This window comes from Meles meles, chromosome 21 (assembly GCF_922984935.1).
Source record: "Meles meles chromosome 21, mMelMel3.1 paternal haplotype, whole genome shotgun sequence".
Lineage (NCBI taxonomy): Eukaryota > Metazoa > Chordata > Mammalia > Carnivora > Mustelidae > Meles > Meles meles.
Window position 1 is genome coordinate 2,878,536 of NC_060086.1, and position 24,885 is coordinate 2,903,420.

Genomic DNA, 24,885 nt, shown 5'->3' on the forward strand with positions numbered 1-24,885 from the left:
GAACTCAAATGTCCTGGTTTCTCTGTACTACATTTCAGCTAATAATTGCAAAACTAACACCAGTTTTAAAAGTTGCTATGACCCGGGGCGCCTGGGTGGCTCCGTGGGTTAAAGCCTCTGCCTTCGGCTCAGGTCATGGTCCCAGGGTCCTGGGATCGAGCCCCACATCGGGCTCTCTGCTCAGCAGGGAGCCTGCTTCCTCCTCTCTCTCTGCCTGCCTGTGATCTCTGTCTGTCAAATTAAAAAAAATATTAAAAAAAAAAGTTGCTATGACCAATTCCGTCGACTTGAGCAAGGTACTTTCAGTTACAGAGGAAAGAACCTCCTTGAGGTCTCAGAATGCGGAGACGTGTGCAGAAGAGATCCAGCCGGAGAAGCAGCGGCCGCCCGGCCCCAGATCAGATGAAAATCTTTGTCGTCGGACACACTGAGGTTGGAGAAGCAGCGGCCGTCCGGCCCCAGATCAGATGAAAATCTTTGTCGTCGGACACACTGAGGTTGGAGAAGCAGCGGCCGCCCGGCCCCAGATCAGATGAAAATCTTTGTCGTCGGACACACTGAGGTTGGAAATTATGAGTGCAGCATAACCTAGTCAAAGTTGACACACAGTGTCTACCTTGTAACGAGGGGCCACCAGGAACTACCGGTCACTCCGACAGACACGTGGAAGTTGAGTGTGATGGGCTAAGACTGGCTCAGAGACCAGGTAGACCACGGGCTACTTGAGGGCAGAGGGCAAGTCCTGCCAGATTCTGAACCCCAGCTGAGTGACCAACTGTCCCAGTTGGCCTAGGGCTGTTCCAGTTCTACTGCCGAAAGTCCTGCATTTGGGGAAATCCCTCAGCACTAGGCAGACCTGAAGAGCTGGTCACCCCACCCCTGGCCCAGGACAGCGTCTGGGACCATGGTAGGCGTCCAGGAAATATTTGTCGAATGGATGACTCAGGCAGTCACTGGGCGAGTTTAGGTACAAGGTGTGAGATGGCGGAGTCGGGCCAAGGCCAAGGGGGAAGGGCAGACGTTCGAAATAGAAGGGAAAACCAGCCAGAGCCAGAGGCTGACTGGATGAGTGACATAAGGAATCAAGTGAAAAGAGACATGGGTAGAGACACCAGCTTTGACAGAAAAGAAACAGGGAGGCAAGGATGGGGTGAGAAAGGCCGAAAGTTCCACCGGAACATCTGCGTTCATCTGTCGGGACGGCTTCCGGTTCAACAGTCCAACCCTGAGTGCGCACCAGCGGCACCTGGAGGGCTGCTTAAAATAGACCGCTGGGCCCACCCCAGAGCTTCTGACTTCAGAGGCCGTGGGGGAGCCAAGGATCCATCTCCAACAAGTTCTCAGATGCTGCTGCCGGTCTGGGGACCACAACTGGAGAACCGTTTATGAGATATAAACAACTCCGAAGCCTGGGAGAGGTCAGGGCGGCAAGCACACGGCCGTGCGTCACCAGGACTGAGGGCGGCAGAAACACCAGGAAAGGGAACGAGTGTCTGAGAGGACACCAGCTCCCCACGTGCACTTGGAAGAACCAGGGTCGGCCCTGGCCCTGTTTCCAGTCTTCATGGGCTCGTGCGGGTAGCCATTCTCTGATCCAGCCGTTAAAGAGATTCCAAAGTGCAAATGAAGTGCAAATGGAGGAGAAGAGACGATTTAGTGTGTCAGTGGTGATGGGACGGCGGCTCTCCCAAGCTGGTACCACGAACAACATGTATTCAGGATGGTGCCAGGGAGTTCACACACGTCACAAACACGACTTGTGAGATGAAAGACTCTGCTACTCAGTAATTCAACAAACCGAGCACGGGTTATTTAACCTCTAAGCTGCTCTGTCGCCCGTGGTCAGTCAGCAGCAATCACATGACGGCTCTTCTCCGCTGGGACGTCCTAACCCACTGTCAGCGCTCACGGAGGGATCTGGGCACTTTGATGCTTTGCTAGTCTTGCTTCCCAAGCCGCCTCCTCTCCCTGAGGCTCCCCACCCCCCACTTCTCCCAGATTGATCTTTTCACCACTTGGGAAACCCCTGGGGGCCACATCTGCAGAGATGAACCCTCCCCTTCCGACAAATGATGTCACAGATAATCCCATGGGTTCCAGGAGGCTTTCCCGGTGTGGGCAGCATTAAAGTGGATCTCCTTCCTCCAAACAGCACTCAACCATCCTCAGACAAGGGGACACGCAAGTCAGAGAAGAGGACATATATGGCTGTCCTTCCCTTAGCAAGGGCCACCTTGAGTTCTGGCAGTTGACCTGTCATCTCTGCTGGGAATTTGGATGATGGTGGGACGGTGATGAGCACAACAATGAAGAACAGCATAGACAGCAAATTCTTCCCTGCTTCCCAGTTTTGTCCCAGACTACCAACCAGTCCTTCTCCATCGTTCTGGCAGCCCCAGAGTAAAGAGGCAAAGTTCCACCTCCCAGATTCTAATTCCTCCTGACCACACTCCTGCGGGTGCTCAGTGCCCCTGGGGTCCAGCTTGTGACCTACCAGCCAGCGGTGAACTCCACGTGGGCATCAAAGAAGCCAGTGACCTGACCCGTGGCCACCTTCCAGCCCTCGATGCGAGCTCGGATCAGGCCCTCTCTTTTCTGGTTGCGCACCACCTTCACCAGCCCGGGGTAGCGCTTGTGGACGTACTCCTCCAGGGGGGCCTTCAGCTCCTCTGCAAAGGATAAAACGCAAGAAGTTCCATGAACACGTCATGTCACCTGTGCGTCCAGCCCACTGCGATGTCAACAGATCCTCCGGGAGTTCGAGAGGCAGAAAAGTTGACATGTTAGTAGTATTAGTACAGGAGACTACTGGCTCAGCAGGAGCGTCAGAGGACATGGCTGACACGCCAACCCCGAACAGCAGTGTTCGTCCCACGTCCAAGCTATACAGCTGGACAGAATCCACATCTGGCGTCAACATTCTGACCGCTCCGGGCCAGCAGATGTCTTCTGAGGTTGCTTCTCTTTGTGGCCTTTCCTCCTTTCTAGGCCAGCATTTCTGCCCTCCCACCGTCCCCTGGGTCCTGTTATTCAACTTCTAAACACGTTTTCCCATCAGTGCATACACTGGATCTTAGGGTACGTGTCCTGGGCGGGCCAGGCGCACAGTCACGCACCAGATGCACAGCTAACAGGATTGTTGCTGTGGCCGCAGTCAGCAAAGGGTCTCTGCCGGCAGAAGCGCTGCCCTACCAGAGCTCCAGCAGCCTCCTTCTGCAACAAGCCGGTGGAATATGGTGCGTTATTTATATGATCCAATTCAATCCTTATAGCAACTGGGAGGGAGCTAGATTGACTCCATTCATTACCTGGATTCATTCCACTTTGCAAATGAAGAAACAGTCTTGGGGGAGCTAACCTGTCCTGAGGTCACACACCGGGTAATGGAAGGGCTAAAACACACACCAAATACGTCTAACCCATAGACAGGACAGCTGACCGCTTTCTGTACATGAGAGTCGCCAGATGGAGGTGGGGGGAGGGGCTCCCAGGGAGGGGACTCACAGATCTGCACACTGCAAGGATCCAGCCATGGAGAGGACGCTACGGGTCACTGTGGGCTGGGGAGCACACGAGCAGGCCACAAACCATCCTTTAAGAGACACTCTTACCTCTGACGTCATTCAAGAGAAACCTAAAGAGGCTGTATTTACAGATGTCGTGTAGAACCCTCACGGCCTGGTTATACACAGCATCTTTGGGGAATTAAAGCCACAGATTTGAGCCTAGGTAGAACCTGGGCTCTCAAGGTCACCGGTGTGGTCCCGGGAAGAATTGCAGAGGCCAGGGGTGTGCAGCTGGTAGGAGGGGAGAGTCTCCATGGCACGGAGACGTGGAACGGCTCCTATCAAATGCCCACATAGTGAGGGAATGGGAACCTGATGGGCCGCACTGTGCACTCCCCAAAATCTGTCGAAGCCCACCCACCCCAGGTCCTCAGGATGCGATCCTATCTGCAGAGATGGACTTGAAGGAGGTGATTAATTTGTTAGTGTGGCCCTAATCCAGCATAATCTTCTAAGAAGAGACTCGGAGCCACTGCGGGGTCACCCACAAAGAGAAGGTGGTTCTCTGCGGGCTGACGGGAGAGACTCAGGAGACACCAACCTTGCCCACACCTTGGTCTTGGACTTCCAGTTTCCAGAACCGTGAGAAAACAAATTTCCCCTGGTCAAGCCTCCCAGTCTGTGGTCCTTGGTTATAGGAGCCCAAGCAAACGAACACCGGGTGGGGGTATTTGTTTGGAAAGGTAAAACAGGAATCTGGGTGAGGCAGGGGCATGACCCTCTAACAAGGAGTAGCACGTGCTTGGGTTTTTCAACACTGGAGTCGGGCCGCCTGGGATTCAGAACCCAGAGCTGCCACCGACCTCCTGAGCGGCCCTGGGAGCTCTAGCCAATCAGTTCAGGCCTCAATTTCCTCCTCTGCAGAAGGGGACGATCATCACAGCATGGGCCCCGTAGCGGGGTGGTGGGGACGGAATGAGTCACTGTGAAAGAATGCCGAGAAGGGTCGCTGTCACAGTGTGAAGGTTCAGTCCTGAGTTTCCCATCCACAGAGCTGGAGGGCACATGGACAGAGACTTTGGAGCAGCCCAGGGAGCCCGAGGAAGCCGCCCCCCAGAAGGGAACAGGCCTGCATGCTAGAACAGTGGCTCTCAAACCGGGGGCACATTAGCACCACTGGAGGTAGAGGGTTGCTGAAACAACTTGCCCAGCCCCTCCCCCACAGTCCCATTTTCAGAAGGTTGGGGGTGAGGCGTGTGTGTCTGTGTTTCTAACAAGACCCGGGGGTGTGCCCGTGCTGGAGTATGGGGAACCACACTGAGAACCACTGAGCTCAAAACACACAGGGCTTTCTTGGCACATGCCTGGCGCACTACACACCATGGAGAAGTTATTTATTGTAGGTGACATCACCAACCAGTCTCTCCAGTACTTGCCATCATCCCAGGGCTGGCGAGGGGGCTGGAGGAGAGGCCAGGCTGTGGTGACCCTGTTTCTTCACTCACCATGAGAGAAGGATAACCAAATACATGGGGTTCTGAGCTTCTAGAAACCATCTACCGACTGAATGTTGGCGGGATTTTTCCCGTGTTCATTACACTTCTCGTAACAAGAGTTCTAACCAAGAGCGTGGAGCAGGCCATGGCTGCTCAGGTCTTAACTTTTCCTCATGAATGCCGGGTGGGTGGGCAGGGGATGAAGGGACGTGCCGTGGACCGCGCACGGGCACCTCACCCATGGACAGGCACAGTGGGAAACCCGCCCAGGCACTAGGATCGGCACGTGGTGGTGGGAATTTGGGGATTCTCCATAAGTGCAGGGAGACTATCCTGAGTGCTGAGTGCTGAGCTCCACACCAGGCACCCACAGGTACTGTCACCCTTTCGCTGCTGGGTGACTGGGACCCCCAGGGGGCTCTGCCCAGTAACTGGATGGCAGCTCCTGGACATGTATTCACAACGTCCCATGATACATAAACACACAGCGAAATGCACCAACACGGAACTAGGTCTTCTCAGGAACAAAATCACTAGTGTCTGGGAGACTGGGAAGAGGTCATGAACCGGTAAAGAGGAAAAGGAGAGAAGTAGGAGAAGACATTGGTGAGTCCACCTGGGGAGAGTGAGATGCCAGCAGACACTCGGATAGACTGTTGAACCAAGCAGTGACCCCGACGTGAGGACGAGGCACATGGTACTGGGGACACAGTGGCGAGAGATGATACCGTGAAAGAGCCTGGAGACTCCAGGGATGCAGCACAGACTTGGGACGGCACTTGGGGACACACGGGCGTTCGGGAGGCAGGAAGAAGAGCTGGGAACAAGTCTGGCTGCGAACAGTGTTGTAGGGGCAGAAGCCTGTCACGGGCAGAGCGTCAAAAGGAGGCCATGTGCCTTCATGTCACAGATAAGTAGAGAGTGCCTGCTTTGCTGAAATGGACACAATCCCTACCCTCAGAGCGTAACCCAACATCCAAAGGCAGGAAAATCAAATGCATTAGACAAACGGAGACCTGAGAATGGCCCACAGATCCAGTCAACAAGCAGGCTCCTGATGGGACCAGAGAAAAAATGGAATTTCCTTCTGGAAGCAGCTGTGCCCTGCAGGGATAGGTTTGCATCAAGAGAAGTGGATGAGTGGGAAAGCTCCGGAGACTTCCAGAAATGAGTAATCCTGGTGGGACACAGTTTTAACAGTCTGAGGCACTGGGGTGTTGAGATTTGGAAATTGCCTTAAAGCAAGAGAGCCTACGAGTTAACCATGTAAAAACAAGGCGCACAAGTTCACCAGGGAAAGAAGCCCATTCCCAACCGGACGGTGGTAAGAAATGTTCCCCATGTCCCCCCGCCACCTGAGACCCTTTATCATCCTTAACAGAGGAAACTATGCTCAGATGTTACAACAACAGTAAGAAAAACAACTTACATATAATTTTTCTCACCAGCAAAGTCGGAGGGAAAAAAACCCAAAATTCATGTAGGCAAAAATAAGCGTTTACTTTCCAGTGTGATAAAATCTAATAGTAAATTGGTCCAGCGTCATTGGGAATCTCTGTTTCTTAAGGTTTCGGTAAATAGCATTTGGGAGGTCGAGAGTCAGAAGTGACCAGAAGAGAGGTCTATCTTCTCCTTGGCGATAAAAGAGACACCTGTCATCCAGGCTTAAGGAGTACATACTGGCAAGAAGAAAGTTACGGAGACTGAGAACTACGGCAGAAACATTATTACAGAACTATACCTAGAGCCTGCGCTTTCAGGGATATGAGAGAATAAACCAGCAGTCCAGTCCTGAGTCTAAGCCCCGCTCAGAGGCAAGCGTTGGCCTTGCGAACTCATCTCTACCTGCTCTGGAACCAGTGCATGAGCCTTGGTGCCACAAGCCATGAACGCGGACGTGGCCATGCTGCCCAGGGCTGAGTCACGTCTGTACCGCTCAACCCTCACACGGTTACTGTGTCTTGAGGACAAGACCTACGGAATGTTCTAGTTCTCCCTCCAGGCATGGCGACTCAGGAGAATCAGTGTAAGCTTCGATGAAGGAGTGCTTCTCACAGGTGGACGCGCATCAGATCCCTGGTAGCTCTGGGGTGTGGTCCAAGAACTCGCGTTTCTAACAAGTTCCGAGGGGCGGTGCCTGCTGCTGGCCTGGAGAGCACACTCCGAGCAGCTCTGGCCCAGGGGTGACCACCTCCACAACGCCCTCTGTGTGAATCAGTCCTGTGCATGGAACGGGACTCCTCCCGAATCCCAGGGGGTCACAGCCCGTCTCTGCTTTTCCCCACTACATGAACCTTCTCCTCCCGCCTCCTCTGAGAGATGGAACTCCTTCGGGTGATCTCAGTCTACACGGCGAGGGTCTGTCTTGCCGATTCCCAAACTGGGTCCCCATTGCTGGTCAGCCCTGCACGGAGCAATTAGGTCTGTCCCGCTGCCCAGGACCGCAGAGGTTCACGCTTCTGTTCTCACCCCCACGACTCCTCCTGTTATTGCCTTTAGTGCTACGATGCCACCAACATTACTGCTGCCCCTCTCGGCGCCGCTGTCGTCAGCCTGGCCATGCACAACCACCACCTCTCCCTGCCGGCAGCGGCTGGGCTTTGGACACGCCGCTAGCTGGGGATGCATGGGTTGTGACAGCTGGGATGAGGAAATGGCACATATGGCGTGTTCCAATTAAAAGCAAAAAGTGGAAAATGCCTGCCTCAAATCCAGCGTTTCTCAGAATGCGGTCCCTTCCTGGGAATCACCTGGGAGCCTGTGCAAACACAGGGTTCCGGGCACACTGTAAGAGTTTCTAATTTAGCTGGCTTTAGCAGAGGGCTGTGGTCACTCCTGACAATTCTCACACAGACCCAAGACTTCTGGAAAGCACTGCTGATTCTTTTCACCGTTTGTGGCGCAATGAAATACACATGCCATGAAACTGACCGTTTCAATGATTATTTTTAAGTGTACGGTTCAGTGGCTTTCTGTGCATTCACGATGTGGGGCAACCATCCCTGTTACCTAGTTCTAGAACTTTCCATCACCCAAACGTAAACCCTGTGCCCGTGAAGCAGCCACTCTCCACTTCCTACCCCCACCTCAGCCTCTGGTGACCACGGATTCCTTTTCCGTCTCCATGAACCTGCCTCCTGGGTATTTCACATAAATGGGATCGCACAGCGGGTGACCGTTTGGTCGACAAGCCTGGGTTAACTTGAAGCTGGGCAAGGAGAGGTGAAGAACCGTTCTGAGTGTGAGTTTGAACACCGAGGCCTCCCTGAAGATGTGATTCTGTGTTTTGCCGTCAGTTTGCTTTTCTGACCCTCATTCTGGTCATCTAGTCAACTGGAACCTTGTTCCCAAAGCAATTCCAGGCTCCCTGAAGGGGGGGGGGTCTGCTCTCTGAGGAGAGGATCCAGCCCTCGATTCCATGTCATACTCTCAGGCTCCCCCAACACCAGCCTTCCCTCTGTCCCTCATGAAAACTCCCAGCTGACCACGCCTGGGAACTAAGATCGCTCAGGGGAAAAAACATGGTCTTCAACACGGGGTTTTAGCAGAGTTACTTGTCATGACTAGCCCTACGTTTCTGCAGTGTCTTTTTTAATGAGATTTGTTTAGCGCAAAGATCACCCACGGTACCACAGAAAGAACACAGAACTTGGCTTTTCGGGTATGCCTGCGAGTATCTTTAGGCCTGAAATAGCTAACCAGCTAAATACATGAAAGTGGCCCTACAAAAAGCAACAGTGCATTTTTAAAAATTATCTTTAAAAATTATAAAAGGGGGGGGAGAAACCTGGTCACACATCCGGGTCATCTGGTTGTGCAGTATGTGGGTTTCTCATCCGTCAAACGGAGACAGGAAGTTCCTGAAACAAATCTGGGTTCTGTAGAACGGAGAGTTTGTAAGATGTGGAGGATCCTCTTTAAGAAAAAGGACGTCTCTTGGGGCCCCTGGGTGGCTCAACCAGTGAAGCGTCCAACTCTTGATGTGGGCACAGGTCACGATCTCAGGGTCGTGAGGTCAGGCCCTGTCACGGTCTGCACTGTGGGTGGTGCCTGCTTGGGGTTCTCTCTCTGCCTCTCCCTCCACCCCGCCCCACCCCCAGCTTGCCCTCTCTCTCCTCTCTCTCTCTCAAAAAAAGAAAATCTCTTATTCATGAATTTTCCAAAAACCCATGGGTTTCGGGGTAAACAGTGGGTGAACACGCGGCCAGTGGGACTGCAGACGCGCGAGGTCCCAATGCACGAGTTTTCGCAGCTTGCAATGAGTGCGCCCCGGTGAGGCTGACTTCGGGGAAGTTCCTTTTGCTCCAAGTTTTGCTAATAATCACGACTTTCTGAACACTTCACATACGAGGCTCACCTGTGTCCACGACGAACCATCTCGATGCCAAAACTGCTAAGACCATCCGCTAACCGTCAAATGCTCTCCAACACCGTCCAGATTAGCTCCCCTTTTGCAGTCAGTGACAGAACGACCTAATCTGCCAACTTCTAACATTGCACGGCTTTTGTGTTCTCGGGCATCTGTTTTATATTTTTGCTTTAACACTTCATACTTGTGGGCGCTAAGTACCACATACCTGCTGCTTGCGGTCCCTTGTGACGACGCTGTGGGGTAGGGGTACTGTTATCCCCATGCTGTGGATGAGCAAACCGAAGCGCAGAGAGAGTAAGGTCCATACTGCAAGTCACGGTTTGTAAGCAACACGGGCTATGCCCCCTGTCATTCTGCCTCTGGTCCCTGTGGGTGCAGGGCTGTGAGACCCGAAGTCACTGGTCTGCTCATGCAGGAAGCGCACCTTGTACACAGAAGAAGGGGCCTGACCCAGTCTGTCCCCGAACCAGCCCCCTCGGTAACTCTGAGGCGCCCATACTCTCCCTCGGAGCTGCAGGCATGCACCGGCCTCACCAAGCACCCGTTCATGGATGGCGGTCGGTCCTCCTCAGAGAACAAGCCCATGGGCTGTTGGGAGGCTCCCAAGGGAAGGGGGCATAGAGAAGACTCTGCTGAACTTGGAGCATCTCCAGACAGTCCCACCAGACTCCGAAGGACAGGAGTGACACATGAACCACGGTCCCCATGCCACTGCAAGACCCCGCCTGTCTCTGAAATCCCGGCCCCTGCAAACATCCACAGAGAGGAACTGAGCATGTTAAAATGCAGGTTGAAATAATACAGACGGCAGCAATAATGCATATTTTATTCTCCGAGCAACGCTCAGCTTTGTGACTTAAATAATGCATTTTCTGACTATGGGAGCAAAGAGGGGAAGAAAAAAAAAAAGAGGCGAGAGCAGAAAACTTCAGGAAGAATGGGGGAGATTAAAAAGAGATGTTTTTGCTGTGTGTGAAAGCGTTTTAAAGGCTATTCCATAGCGAGATCAAAGCAAGGACTAAAGAAAGCAAAAGAGGAAAAGAAGCAAGAAAAGCGATGTAAGGCACAAAATATACCGAAGTGTTAAACTAAATATATCACACAGAGTTGTGCATTCATGAGAGGCGCTTTGAAAAGGAAAGCCGTCCCTGCTTCCGATTCCTTCGTTAAGAAAGTCCTGTCCCCTGCTTCCCCCGTTTAAACTTCACCTTTAAAGAAAAAACAAAAGAAAACCCTACAAGTAGCCCAAAGCAACAGGGAAACATCATAGAGCCCATAGGTGGTGCCTCAAGCGGCCGCCCCAAGTTAGAAGCGCACACTCCCCGATCCTGCCCCCAACAAAAGGCAGTTGCAAGTCTGGCATTTGCAGCTGATTCTAATAATAACATGTGAATTTAAGCGATAAAATTTGTCTACAGGCTGGAGTGTGTTTTTCTTTCATTATGTTTCTTATTTACTATGATATTGATTCTGCATGCTCTGAAGCTGGCAAAATTTTTCCTCGAAATAGCCAAAGTCACAGTCATTAAGGGCGGGGGTGGGGGGAGCAGAACAGAGCATGAGAGACGTGAAACCCTGGAGAGAACGGGGTCGCGTCTTGGCGCTGGGTCGCCTCCAGTTTTCTTTCAACACTGATGGCAGCCAGTAGTGGCCTAACGAGAGAGCAAGGCATCTGGTCAACCCACCCTTCTCTACCTTTGGGGACTCTGTGCTCAGAGCCCTGGATGTTCCCAGGCCAAGGGCAGCACGGATCGTAGGCGCGAGGGGGCTGCTCGTGCGTGCTCACAGCAAATGGCCCCCGTTGGACCGTTAGGTGGCCCGCAAGCGCTCTGTGAAGAGCAGCTCTTCTTAGGGTCCCAAAGGCCCTGCAGAACCTACTGTGTCTCCGCTGCCCCGGGAGACCGTCCGCCAGACGCACAGGCCCTGAGCAGGCGGAACAGAGGGGGGCAGGAACAGTGCCGCACGAGACGCGACGGCTGCACGGGGCTGGAATGTGCTGCTGTGGAAGGAGGGTGACAGTGGATAGAACTCAGAAGAGAGGGCGCCCCAGGGCCAGGAGCACCTGGGTCGGGGGCACCTGGGGAGGCAGAGACACAGCTGGTCATGCGCTGCCACAGGACACCCCCTCTGCCTTTGTACCAAACCCTCCCGCATTTCCAGACATCCCGCAAGAGGGGGTTGCCTAGCAGACCCCCGCGAGGCCAGGCAGCTGACTTTCCTCCCTCACGTGTTAGAAAAGCAGGCAGTGACTGGAATCAGCCAGGACCCACCCTCAGGACTCTGAAGGCAGCCGTCTTGCCCTAAGGGCAAGAGCAAGCAAAGGTCCAGTCTAGATCTGGGGGCTGGTCTTGGTCACAGGCCTTTCCAGACCCTGTCACACGGCCTGAGGCCAAAGCTAAAGTGATCTACACACACACACCCCGGTCACGAGCCGGCTCATTTCTTTTCCCAATAAATTAAGGTCAAAGCTTGAACACCGCTCTTTGAGGAACAATGGTGAAAATGGCCTTGGGTAGCCTTTCTGAGCACCCTTTCAAGCACCCCCGGGCTTCCTTGCTGCACCGCTCTCTGCCCCACCTCTGCGCTCACTGATCCCCATCCCAGGCTGGGCCGTTCCAACAGCCCGGGCAGCCCTCTTCTGAGACGGCGAGCATGGCTGGCGAAGGTCGAGGACTCACCTGTGTGCACTCTTCCTCCCTAATCCTGGGGCTCTGGAAGGCTCTCCAAACCTGACGGGGAGTCTCTCCGGTCCACCCACCAGTTCTTGCTCGTGGGATCCCATACGCACATTGCCCTCCGTGGGCCCAGGCCTCCCTGCTTCGGTTTGGGTACTTCTTCCTGTTGCTGCCTCCTGCTTCCCCACGTCCCAAATGTCTCTCACGGGCCAACTCAATTGCCACAAAGACCACATTTATTACCCCAACTTGTAGGAACCCTAAGTGTGAATCCCCATGAGATGCTGTCCGTGGCGTGCTTGTCTGCCCAGCCCCTCCCTGTCTGGAGCTGTGGCAGGGTGCTGCATGCCCGGCCCTCCGAGACAGTTTTGGCAGGCCCAAGGAAGGGCATCCGATGCTATAAAGCACCATTTTCCTTCCCTAGGATTCCCCTGGGCCTGACCCTCTCCACGGGAGGAAGCCAGGATTATTACACGACTCTGAGCCATCTCCCCAGCTCTGTTTCTCTCCAGGAACTATTTCTCTCCAAGAACTACGTGGCCCATCACTCATAAACACTTTGGCATGCCTGGGTCTGACTCTCCCCCGGCTCAGCCTCACTCTTGTCCCTGGGTTGGGTCAGACCTTCCAGCATTTCTGTTGATTCCCACCAGAGTGAACCCTGAGTCTGATCATGAGGCAAAACTTTCCACAAGCTTTCTGGATAACTCCTCATTCTAGTAGAACCCAACCATTCCCTTTGGTGCCACAGTCATGGTCATAAAAGTTAAAATAGAAAATTTCTTCCACTGGAGGCTGGGTTGGAGGATTAAAAGTCAATCAAACTTTTTCAGGAGGGGATATCACACAACTAGAATGAATGACCAAAAAAGCTCATTAACATGCATGTATCCTAAGACCCCACAGTTGCATTCTGGGCCATTTATCCCACAGAGATGAACCTTTATTTTCACACGAACATCTGTACACAAAAGTTGATAGCAACTTTATTGGTAAAAACCCCAAATGAAACAACCCAGGTGTCCTCCCATGGGCCGGGGGGAACTGAGTATAATGAAGCCGTATCATAGATCTCTGTGCAAACATCAAAAGGAATGAACTCGGTACACACGGCAATTTGGACCGATCTCGAGGGACCCATGCTGAGTGTAAAAAACCAACCACCAAGATTAGATACTGCAAAGTCCAGTTTAGAGAACATTCTGGAAAGAGCAAAATTATAGGACAGAGACCAGATCGGTGGTTGTCAGGGGTCAGGGATGGGGGTGGGAGTGGGGCGTGGGTATTGAATGCGAGCACGGAGGAGCTTTGTGGTGCTGGCGCATTTCTACACCTTGTGTTGGTTACAGGAATGTACACATGTGCTAGAACTGTACAGAACCACCTACACACACACACACACACACACACACACACACACACACACAGCACGCACCTCCATGTTCAACCGGTCAAATCAGAGCAAGGTCTGTGGACGGCACCAAAGGCAACATCCTCCTGGTCATGATCGTGGACTAGAGCTTTGCAAGATGGTAGCCACTGGGAGGAACTGAGTGGAGACACCTAAGACTTTTGTCCATTTTTGCAACTTCTTATGGATTGAAAATTATTTCAAAACAGCAAAGTGTTTTTGTTGTCATTATTGCATTTTTTTTTCATCATGGCATTTCACAGCCTATGAGGCTTTCACTGGGGTTTTCCCACTGTTTCCTGCATAACGGTATACCTCTCTTAATCTTTCCTCCCCGTGGCCTGAAAACATGCAAGGAGGACTGTGAACACACACACCAGTCATGACTACAGACCCACAGAGCAAGTGCTATCACACTGCAGCCATCCCGAGGGGACAAAAACAAGCATCGTCTCTGATGGGAAAGGCTCCCTACAGCTGTGGGAACGGCAGGTGCTGTTCCGGTAAGGAGGCCTGGGCCAGCGTGGAGCCGTGTGATAACAAGGTGTCTCCTGGCTCCTTGACTTGGAGCCTCAACAACACCAGAAAAATGTTATCTTCCAGAAACACAGGACTTCTCCCAGCCCTACGATTGTAAGCCAAGAAGAAAAGCAAACAATGCCAGCATCTCCAAAATCCCTTTTGGAAGGCCAGAGGGTATGATCTCCCACTCAAAGAAGCCTTCTAGCTCGAGCCATCCTGGTCTCAACCTCTGAATGCGCCAGCCAAGAGAAGAGCCCGATCGGGTGTGCTCGGCCCATGGGAAGCACCAGCGCGCAGACATACGGCCGGCGTGGTCACCAGGACACTTAAATGCCGGTTACCAAAGGTCGGCAAGATCTGAGACCTCAACCAAAGGAACTGTAGTGTTGAAGCGCAAATATGTACAACGAGACCAAGTTAAAAAGCTCCTGGGATGAAGTAGGAACAAAAGTCTTTGCACACGTGCACTTGAAGTGACTAGTCCACACTCACTGCGACTCAGTGGCATGCTGAGAAAGCAGCGAAGGAGCTGTGGTTCTTGCCCTAAAGGGTCCAGAGAGGACCAGTCCAGAGAGGGACGAGCACACAAAGGCAACGCAGCGGCCCTAGTACTGCGCCAAAATCCATGCTGGTACCTGCGGAGCAGAGGCAAAGGGCCCCCGACCCTGCCCCAGCTGGGAAATTCAGGACGGCTTCCCAGGGGAGGTGACATAGAAGTGGAGTTGAAGAACAGTCTGGAGCTGGCAAATCAAATAACACAGTGAGAACCACCTTCATTTCTTTCTAGCACTTGTACCGTGTGCTTTTGAAAGTATTACCCCTAAACCTCACAGTTTAATCCCTGTATAAAAGCCACTATTACCCACAATGTGCTCAAGATCAGAAAAGGTAGGGGCCTTGGCCAGCAGCACACAGGATTCGATTCTACCTTTTCCTCCACATGCTATTGCCTAAGAACAAAGAAGGTAATGAGGGAAGTTTTTATTTTTAATTTTTTTAAAGTTTTAACTTTTATTTTATTTTATTTTTAAAGATTTTTTTATCTATTTATTTGTCAGAGAGAGAGAGGGAGCACAGGCAGACAGAACGGCAGGCAGAGGCAGAGGGAGAAGCAGGCTCCCTGCTGAGCAAGGAGCCCAATGTGGGACTCGATCCCATGACACCAGGATCACGACCTGAGCCGAAGGCAGCCGCTCAACCAACTGAGCCACCCAGGCGTCCCTGAGGGAAGTTTTTAAAAAGTAGTTAAAAACTTTTGATAAGACCTATTTAAAAATGCATTAAGGATTACGATAGTAGAAATAAAGAAGTCTCTATTGTTATTTTAACATTACTTTAGTCTAATAATATGATTTCTAGCCACAAATATTAGTTTGATGGCTACAGTTACCCCTCACCTGACTTTTGAAGGCGCAGTAACCTCCACGGGAATTTGGTCTTGGCACATCCAGAGGAGTAAGCTCAGTCTCCTTCCCAAACCTGCTACTGCTGTCATAACCCTTCCTGACGAGCGGCGCCAACACCCATCCTGTCACCAGAGCCGGACCCATCTATGACTACCCCCTCCTCCTCCCCCCCTCCCAAACCAATCAGTCCTCATGTGATTTGGCCACCTTGTTCCAAATCTAGGATATTTTAGCATATGAAAATAGGCAACATCAAATCAGTGGTTAAGTGAGAACAGATGGATTATTAAAGAAATTCAGGGAAGCATACTTGGAGACAAGAGTCTCTGTGCTGAAACGCCTATACCTGTACACAAAAATGTCTCATCTGTTTGGAATTGATTCTGAAAAAAAAAATTTACCTGTAAAAAAATAGGCATGAATATTTGTGCCATCTAGGGATGATAAATAACTTTCTCAGGACATCGCTTAAAAAAAAGTGGATTTGAAAACGTAAAATGTAAATTTAAGAAGGTGAAATCTGCATTTGTCAGAAAAGTGCAATAAACAAGTACAAGTGAAAAGCACGAGCTGGCAGAAACACCTGACGAACGTGAAAGGAGCGCGTTTAATACACACGCTGCTCTTACAATCGGTGAGGCGAAGATCAGTTCTCCAGGAGAAAACAGAAGATGGGGTCATCAGCTGGCCAAGTCTCTACGAAAATAAAGGCAGTAAAACATACGAAGAAGCTCCCATTATTACTAGGATTCAAAAAAAGTGGATTTAAAAGTATGTCACTCTTCACTCATTAGAACAGTAAAGACGAGAAAAGATAAATGAGAGTCAGTGTCGAGGAGGCTATGGAGAGAGACTCTAGTGTTCTTCTCATGGACAGAACCACGGAGCTGGAGAGCAATTTATCAATTCAATTAAAAGTTCTTAAAACTAATACAGCATATTAATCATGATAAGAAGATGAGCTTAACTTATAGATCTGATGCACTTCCCTACTGAAAGCCACTGAAAACTGAAGTAAAGGGATTTTAAAAACGAAATAAAAGAGACCCACACTCAGGTCTATTCCGAGGTAGGAGAAGGCACAAGAGGAGACGCAAAGCACAGTATCAGGGAAGCCGGAAAGGGGTAGAAAGTGCACAGACCGCTGTGTGGCCGCTGAACCCCAAGCTAACCATGGGAAACGCTGAGGACCAACTCAATTTGTATCTTGAGGAACAGAGAATCCTGGAGGGACAGTGACGGCAACAGCACCAGGTACCTCTTGAACTGTGGGTACATCAGGGAAACAGAAACGGGGAGGACCAGAGGGAAGGCCATTCATAGGCAACCTATCACTAGATCCCCGTCCCCACCCTGTACTCCAGCCCACACGACCCCTCTGCTGTCCAAACCAGCGGTGATCCCGAGGCGGGAGGCCTCCAAGTGTGGGATCCAGAAGCCAAACAGCAAAGAGCAGGAGAAAAGCAACGTGTGGAGACAGACTGCAGGGAGAAAGATGGAAAAACAAAACAAAAGGCAAAATATTATTAATATCCTCCAGGGGATAAGAAAACATATTGCTTCTATTAAGTAAGAACAATGTGCCATAAAAAGGAGCTCTCAGAGAATAAAAATGGGCACTTGGAAGTAAAACCATGATAGCAGAGATAAAAACTAAATAGAAGGGAAGAAGATAAAAACTGGAGACAGCAAACAAAGCCAAGCAAAAACTGTAAGGAATGATAAGGCAGCAGAGAAAGGATAAGAAAATTAAAAGTTCTGCCCAAGAGGCTTAATAATGGAAAAATGGGGGGAAAGACGGAATCAGGGGAGACACTGAAATAGAGAAGCGAGAAGAATGGACAGGAATTATCCATGAAATATTCCAAGAAATTTTCCAAAAACTGACAGACCTTCGATTCCAGATCGGAGCCACTAAAGGTGCAGCCCCATGGATGAAGACTGAGCCCACACCAAGGCTCATCACTGGGAATTTCAAAACTCTGGGGACAAAATGAAGATGCCACCAGCTTCCAGAAAGGAAAAAACGCACAAAGGATCAGAAATCGGATCAAAATGCCTTTGTTCTTCTTTTTTTTTTTTTTTTTTTAAAGATTTTATTTATTTATTTGACAGAGAGAGATCACAAGTAGGCAGAGAGGCAGGCAGAGAGAGAGGAGGAAGCAGGCTCCCTGCAGAGCAGAGAGCCCGATGCGGGGCTCGATCCCAGGACCCTGAGATCATGACCTGAGCCGAAGGCAGCGGCCTAATCCACTGAGCCACCCAGGCGCCCCGCTTTTGTTCTTCTTAAAAACACTGAAAGGAAGATAAAGAAGCAAGAGCATCAGCATCGGAAAGAAGGTGACACCCATCTCAGCCAGGCCATCAGTCACATAGAAAATGAGGACAAAGCTTTCTTCAGACATGAAGGATCTCTGAAGAGTTCATCCTCCCTGTGGTCTTCCTTAATGAAGCTTCTGGCTGTCGTGTTTCACCGAAATGAGCACGGAAACCAAGGAAAGAGAAAAGTGTGGAGTTTAGCATAGGAGAGGGGGCGAAGGAGGCCCCCAGGAGGATGGTGAGGAGGGACCCCAGGTGACACACAGCCATCGTGGCCTCTGTCCACAGCGGAGCAGTGGGGACTCGAGGCAGATCCAAGGAGAGCTGCCGTTACTCTCTCCTGTACTCGCACCTCATTTTTAAACTGAGGACAGGCTGTCTGAATGGGATAAGAACTTTTCTCTCTCTATAGATAGTATGTTAGTCACCATACAGTACGTCCTCAGTTTTTGGTGCAGTGTTCCAGGATTCACTGCTTACGTGTAACACCCGGTGCTCCTTAAACCCATCAGCCAACTCATCCCCCCACCCCCTCCCTCAGAGCAGGAGACGAACCACTAGAGACCGTGGACTCCGAGAAACAAACTGAGACAAGAACTTTTCATATGAATTGATAAACTGTTCTCCAGATATGAGGTTCTGTCTCGTGAGAAGCATATGAGAGTCTCTCTGCTCCGTACCCTCACCAACACGGGTGCTTACTAATCTTTGTCATCTTTGCCGCTCTGATGAGTGAAATGATGTCTGAATGAGGATGGATGGTCCCCATTCTCCCCTGTAATTGGACATTCTGGCCACGGGCTGACAGGGTTTGTGCTCTCTCTCTCCACGCCCGCTGCCTGGATCAGCTGAGGACGTTCATTTCATTCCTCAGACACAGTCTGCTTCGACCTCCTCCTAAGAGCAGGCAGTGCACCTTGGTGAGGTCACAGGCAGAAAACACAGGGCAGCCATTCCTTCTGTCCAGATTTTCGCCCTGTACCCAGCACTGGTCCACACAACTCCTTGCCAGATGTCCCTGCTGGGGTGAGCCCTGTGTTTCCCTGAGCTCACTCGTGACTTAGCCCTCGTCTCCCAAGGAGCCTTTGTAAACAATCAGAATACACATGGGCCAATGTTCTTGCTCTAGACATGATGGGATATCAGGTGTTTGGTAAAGAGTACATTTCTAAAAATAAAGGACCCAGGAAAATAAATAATAGGCATCCAGATTGGAAAGTGAGAATAAACTTGTCATTATTTGAAGATGATGGGATATTCTAGATAGAAATTCTAAAGAATACACACACACACACACACCCCATAATCAGAGCTAATAAACAACTTTAGCAACATAGAAGAACACAAGCTAGATATACAAAAACCAGTTGCATTTCCATACATGAGCAACAAGTAGTCCAAAAATGAAATTAAGAAAACAATTCTACTTACAACAGCATCAAAAATAATAAAATATCTCTAGGAATAAATTTAACCTAAGAAGGCGAGTCTGATACATTGAAAACTACAAAACATTGTTGAAAGAAATTAAAGATGATCTAAATAAACAGACACTCCACGTCATGGATTGGCACGTTAATACCGCTAAGATGACAATACCCCTCAGACTGACCAATAGCTTCAATGCTAAACCTGACAAAATTCCAACTGTCTTTTCACAGAAATGGACAAAGTCGTCCTAAAATTCATATATCAACACATGGGACCCAGAATGGACAAAATAATCTTGAAAAAGAAGAAGTTTGGAAGACTCACTTCCTGATTTTAAAATGTACTATAAAGGAAGAGTTATCAAGACAGGGTGGTACCAGCTGCAGGACAGACACACAGATCAATGACACAGGATATAAAGTCCAAAAATAAGACCTCCCATTTACAAAGCAGTTTGTTTTTGACAAGGATGCCATGACCATTCAATGGGGAAAGAACAGTCTCTTCAACGAATGGTCCTGGGACAACTGAATATCCTCATGGAAAAAAAAAATTCAGACCCCTACCTCAAACCATATACAAACGATTCACAATGGATATGGAGCTACCTGTAAGAGCTAAAACCACAGGACACTTAGAAGAGAATATAGATGTAAATCTTTGGGACCGTGAGTTAGGCAACGGTGTCTTAGCTATGACACCAACAAGCTCCAAAACTCAAAGGAAAAATAAACCAGACTTCATGAAAATTTAAAAACGTTTGTGCATCAAAGGACACTATCAAGAGAAAAGACAACCCACAGAATGGAAGACAATGTCTGCAAATACATTTGCAAAAAAATACTTACAGAATATACTTGATAAGAGCCTGTAGCCAGGAGATATAAGCAATTATAGTTCAACGCTGAAAAGACAATCCATTTTAAAAAAATGGGCAAAAGCTCTGAACAGACATTTCTCTAAATAAGAAAGACTAAAGGGATGGGGCTCCTGGGTGGTTCAGCGGGTTAAAGCCTCTGCCTTCGGCTCAGGTCATGATCTCAGGGTCCTGGGATAGAGTCCTGCATCAGGCTCTCTGCTCAGCAGGGAGCCTGCTTCCCCGCCCCCATCCACCCACCCATCTGCCTCCCTGCCTACTTGTCATCTCTCTCTGTCAAATAAATAAATCAAAAACCTAAAAAAAAAAAGAATTATGATTAATACAATTCCATGCACCCAAATCCCCTTCTCCTCAACCCCTCAAATAAAGATCAAAGCAAAGAACACTGAGCACCTAAACAAGGACCAGTGGCTCCGGATACGGCCAGGCAGGATCACGCTCAAGAGGAATGAAGGGGCTGCTGAGAAAGGGAGTGGAGAGAGAGAACAGAAAGCCTTCCATTCTTCGGTGATGAGAACACAGAGAGGAGGTGGAGCCCTTCACGGACACAGGGGAGAAAGAATGAGAAGCAGATGTCCAAGACCAAGAACAGAATGCTAAATCAGTCATTGGACAGATTGAGCTTATAGTTCAGAGGGACCCTGAGCCATCAAGGACGCAGAAGACCCAGGTTTGGGGCTGAGGGGAGAGCCTGAGTTGTCCCGCACCAGAACGATGGATCTGGAGATGATTCCGAACACGCGCACGGGAGAAAGTGCCCAATGAGTCCTGATGGTAAGAAGCATGAGTGATCCCCTTGGAAACAAGGAGTCAAGGTGGGGAAGACAGTGATGCTGGGGCCTCAGGAGGAGGTAAGTGCCAGGAAGGAAGCTACCAACAATGTCAGAGGTGGCCAGATCAGAGCAGGAAAGTGCCCATGGGATTGGGTGAACAGTGACGGCTGGTGAAGTTTGCCTGAGTGATTTCAGTTTAATGCACATGGCCACAAAGTCCCATGTCTTACCTGGGCTTACTTGAGCCAGAGTCAACACCGAAGCGGAATGCAAGAACTCGTTAGAAAAAACAACCCACAAGGGCAAGACGCTGAGTTGCCTGTGCGCACAGATCCCCAGTCGTCTGGATTTTACTCACATTTATCCACACAGTCCCCGAGCCAGGGTCTTCCTTCCTTTCTTTCCTTTTTCTTTTCCTTTCTCTCTCTCTCTCTTTCTTTTTCTTTCTTTCTCTTTCTTCTTTTTCTGAGAAAACCTCATTTTTCTTTAATGTATGGGATAACCAAAGAGGTGCGGGATTATAGTTCCGCACCCGAGCCAGTCTTGACCAGCCTGAGAACGTCCCACTCTACCCTCATGAAAATGATGTTTGCAGATCTTGAGTATTTATTTACTTACTTGGGTTCATTTATTTATTTTAGAGAGAGGAGGTGGGGGAGCAGAGGGAGAGAATCTTTCGAGCAGACTCCCCACTAAGCGTAGAGCCGGACACAGGGCTCGAACCCACAACCCATAAGATCATGACCTGAGCAGAAACCAGATGCTTAACTGACGGAGCCACCTGGGTGCCCCAGATCTTTCTGAATAAAAAGAGGAATGTTACGTGTCACAATTCAGGGAGAGAACAAGAACACTAACTTGTTTTTTACTATAGGATCTTAACTGGGTAACGTATGCATTAAAGAAAGGGAGGATGAGGGGGAATGAGCCCTTGCCTTCAGTTACTCTGCTCAGTATTTTATTTTCCAATTACAAGTCCTTTTGGATACATTCAATTTCCCTACAAAAAGCATGCATTACCTTTGAGATGAGAAAATATGGTAAGGCTGGAGAAAATGGTTTAATCACGCTCAAACCGAAGGTAAGCAGGGATAACGATATTAACGTTAGATGAACAAAACTCAAGGCAAGGGGGGAAAATATGCTTTTGAAATAAAGGGAGCATTACATAACGATGACACCCACCACCAACAACGAAGCCTGCACACACTAGTCTATAGTTGCCAAAGAAACTGACAACAGATACAGAAATCAAACATCATTAGGTACGCAGGAAGGAAGAGTCATCATAGGAGGAGATTCTAAAACATCATCATCAGAAAGACTCAAGAAAATAACCTCCGGGTCCATGTAAATACACAAAATTGATGTCTGGCAGGAATTCAGTCCCACGATGACAGTGCGTGGGGTCTTTTCAAGGGTATATAGAACACGTACAGAACTCGGCAATACGAGTCACCAAGAAAATCTCAACAAAGAGAAAAATCGTACGTTCCTCTTCCAGTTAGAGACAAGGCCCTTCTGCCCGGAGAACGTACAGAGGCTGGAGGCGAGGAAGAGGGAACCCGTGTTACTACGACGCGCTGGGCGTTCGGGAAGGTGGAGGAGGAGAGAAGAGGATCGATGGGAATTAACTTTGTGCTCAGACTGGACCAAGCACCTGTCTCACCCTCTCACCCACGGAACCACCGAAATAGTACTTAACTCCCTGGTTTTCAGCGGGCTGTCCCCAACCAGCAGCCTCAGCCCCACCCCGGAATCTGCGAGGAACACAAATTCTCAGCAGCGCTTCGGACCTCCAGAGACAGCATCTCCTCCAGGGTGGGGCTCCAGGAGGTGCTGACGGAATGCCAACGTGTGTCAATACCCCAGTTCCCTCCCCCCGGAGCGGGCTGACTCCTAGGAGGAGTGGGCTTCCCACTGCCTCCATTCCCCGAATGCCCCCGTGGGATGAAGCTCTGTCATACACAGGGCCCGTCCACACACCACGCCCTCGGGGGATGTCTTCTTTTCCTGGCCCCACTTTGTCCACGCTCCTAGAGGCGTTCTCTCCCCTTCACGAATCAACTGACATGTGCCAATCTTTTGTCTCACGGTCTGCTTCTGGGGGAGCCCAAACTAAGTCACCTTCTGGAGACCACCGCAGCATGTGTCCTGGGTGAGACTGGCTTGGACTTCAGTTTCTTCCCCCCTGGCTGCGCTCTGCCAAGATTCCCTGAGTGGGGAGAGCCCCACGGGCAGTGAGTCCACCCCCAAAGTCAGTCCAGAGGAGACCACCAGCTCTCTTCTCTGGATTTGCTCACCCTGGCGCAGCCACCGCCGCCGGCTCCCGCTGGCCCCATGTCAACTCTGTCCTTCATCACTCACTCCCGGGCTGGGTGAGGCTCACCGAGGGTCAGCGACCAGTCCGGCCATGGGAAACCACGTCCTGCCCAGCCCCGAGAAGCCAGCTGTGCCAGACGCAGAGGCATCCCCAGCTGCTTCAGAAGTGGAGGGAGCACAGAGCAAGGGCCCTAGGATGTCAGCAAAGGACTCTCTGAAGAGAAGACACACAGGGACACCTGGGGAACAAGTGGGTGGGCTCTGACCAGCAAACGGGGTTGGGGATTCCCTCTGCTGAAGCAGGAGGTCCCTGGCGGGCACAGAGGGAGACTGCAGGGAGGGGCTCTGGGAGCCTCGTCAGGGAGACGACTTCACCCGACAACCTGGAGGCTTCAGGGAACAGAATGAGCCACGTTCTCACAAGGAGACCATTGATGTCCGTTTCAGAAGGATCAACGGATAATGAAATGGCCAAAGGTCAAAAGAGAAAAATAAGGTTGTGAGAAATACAGCAAATGTCCCACCGGTCCTCAGCATCTCGAGGCCCCAGGGCAGGGGGTATACCCTGGCAGGCGACGGCTGGCCCAGGGGCCCTGAGCCCTCTGGGTAATAGTCAGCCAGCTCAGAAGGGGCAGGGGGCCGGCAGCACCTGGCTGCTGACACGTGACAGGCCCAGCCCAGAGCTCCGGGACGTAATCAGTTGTCACCCAGGACCTGTGGCATTGTCCTCCAGCGTCTTCACCCTCTCCTGACCTGGGAACATGCGGGGAAGTCCTCCTCCACTCATCACGCTGAGAGCAAGGGGTCAGCCCGTCCCTAACCCTTCCATGGCCCGAAGCGCGCACACGGGCCGGCCTTGTTCTGCTTCAGCTTGTGGGGCTGTCTCCCTGCGGTGGGCACTGGGGTTCTGGAGGCCAAAAGCCAACATCAAGGCACAATTAGCAAGACCAATGCCCCCATCACCCCCACTTGGACACCAGGCCCGCCCACTGACTGGTCTCCGAAGGTCTCAGAGGCCGTCTTACCGCTGCCCCACACTTGCTTGTTTGGGACTTTTCCACCGAGCCGTCATTCCTAACAGAGCTGAACCACGAAAGGCCTGCGAACACACTCATTCCTACCTACAGTCTTTAGGGCACAGTGGCCCAGAGGGGACTTCAGATGCAAGGTGAGCGGTCCCCCTCACAGGACAATGGCAACGGCTGGGGGCGGCAGCGTAGAAGAAGTCAGCCCTTGGGTGTCATCTCCTAACGAGGTCACGAGGAGAAGGGAAATGCGTCTAGATCAGCGGCCAGGCATGAATTCTTAAAGGCCCTCTAGCACAGGGCGGTCTAACGGACCAGTGTTGGCCCCGACGTCCTCTTCAAAACACCTCGCACCCTGCAGGCACGCCCCAGGGCCGGGAGGCAAAGACTCGGGGGCTCCCGTCACAGCGGCAGGGGTGCTCCCCCCTGACACCCGCACGCCCCTCTCCGAAGCAGCTGGCCGCCCCTCACCTTCGTCGCTGTTGTCGTCCACCAGAATGACCTCCTTGAGCAGGTGTGTGGGCGTGTGGTTGACAGCACTGTGGACGGACCGCAGGATCACTGACAGCGCCTCGTTAACGAAGATGAAGATGATGGAGATCTGCGGCAGCTCCTTGGCGTACTTCAGCTCCTTGCACCTGCGGGGAGAGAGGCGGGGAGGGAGTCAGAGGAGGGAGAAGACGTGGGCATGAGGGATGGGTATGGACCCACGCTCCCAAGGTGGAAGTCACTGGCTCTCTCTTGGCC

General features: G+C 51.0%; 1 protein-coding gene across 1 annotated transcript in view; it reads right to left on the reverse strand.

The window, feature by feature from the left end:
* Positions 1 to 24,885, reverse strand: part of GALNT17 (polypeptide N-acetylgalactosaminyltransferase 17) — a 429,831-nt gene that overhangs the window by 202,056 nt on the left and 202,890 nt on the right. Inside the window, exons 3-4 of the mRNA XM_045993859.1 lie at positions 24,610 to 24,776; positions 2,495 to 2,669 (exon numbers count right to left, since the gene is read on the reverse strand). Of these exons, the coding sequence (XP_045849815.1) occupies positions 2,495 to 2,669; positions 24,610 to 24,776 (342 nt within the window). The remainder of the gene's footprint in view (positions 1 to 2,494; positions 2,670 to 24,609; positions 24,777 to 24,885) is intronic.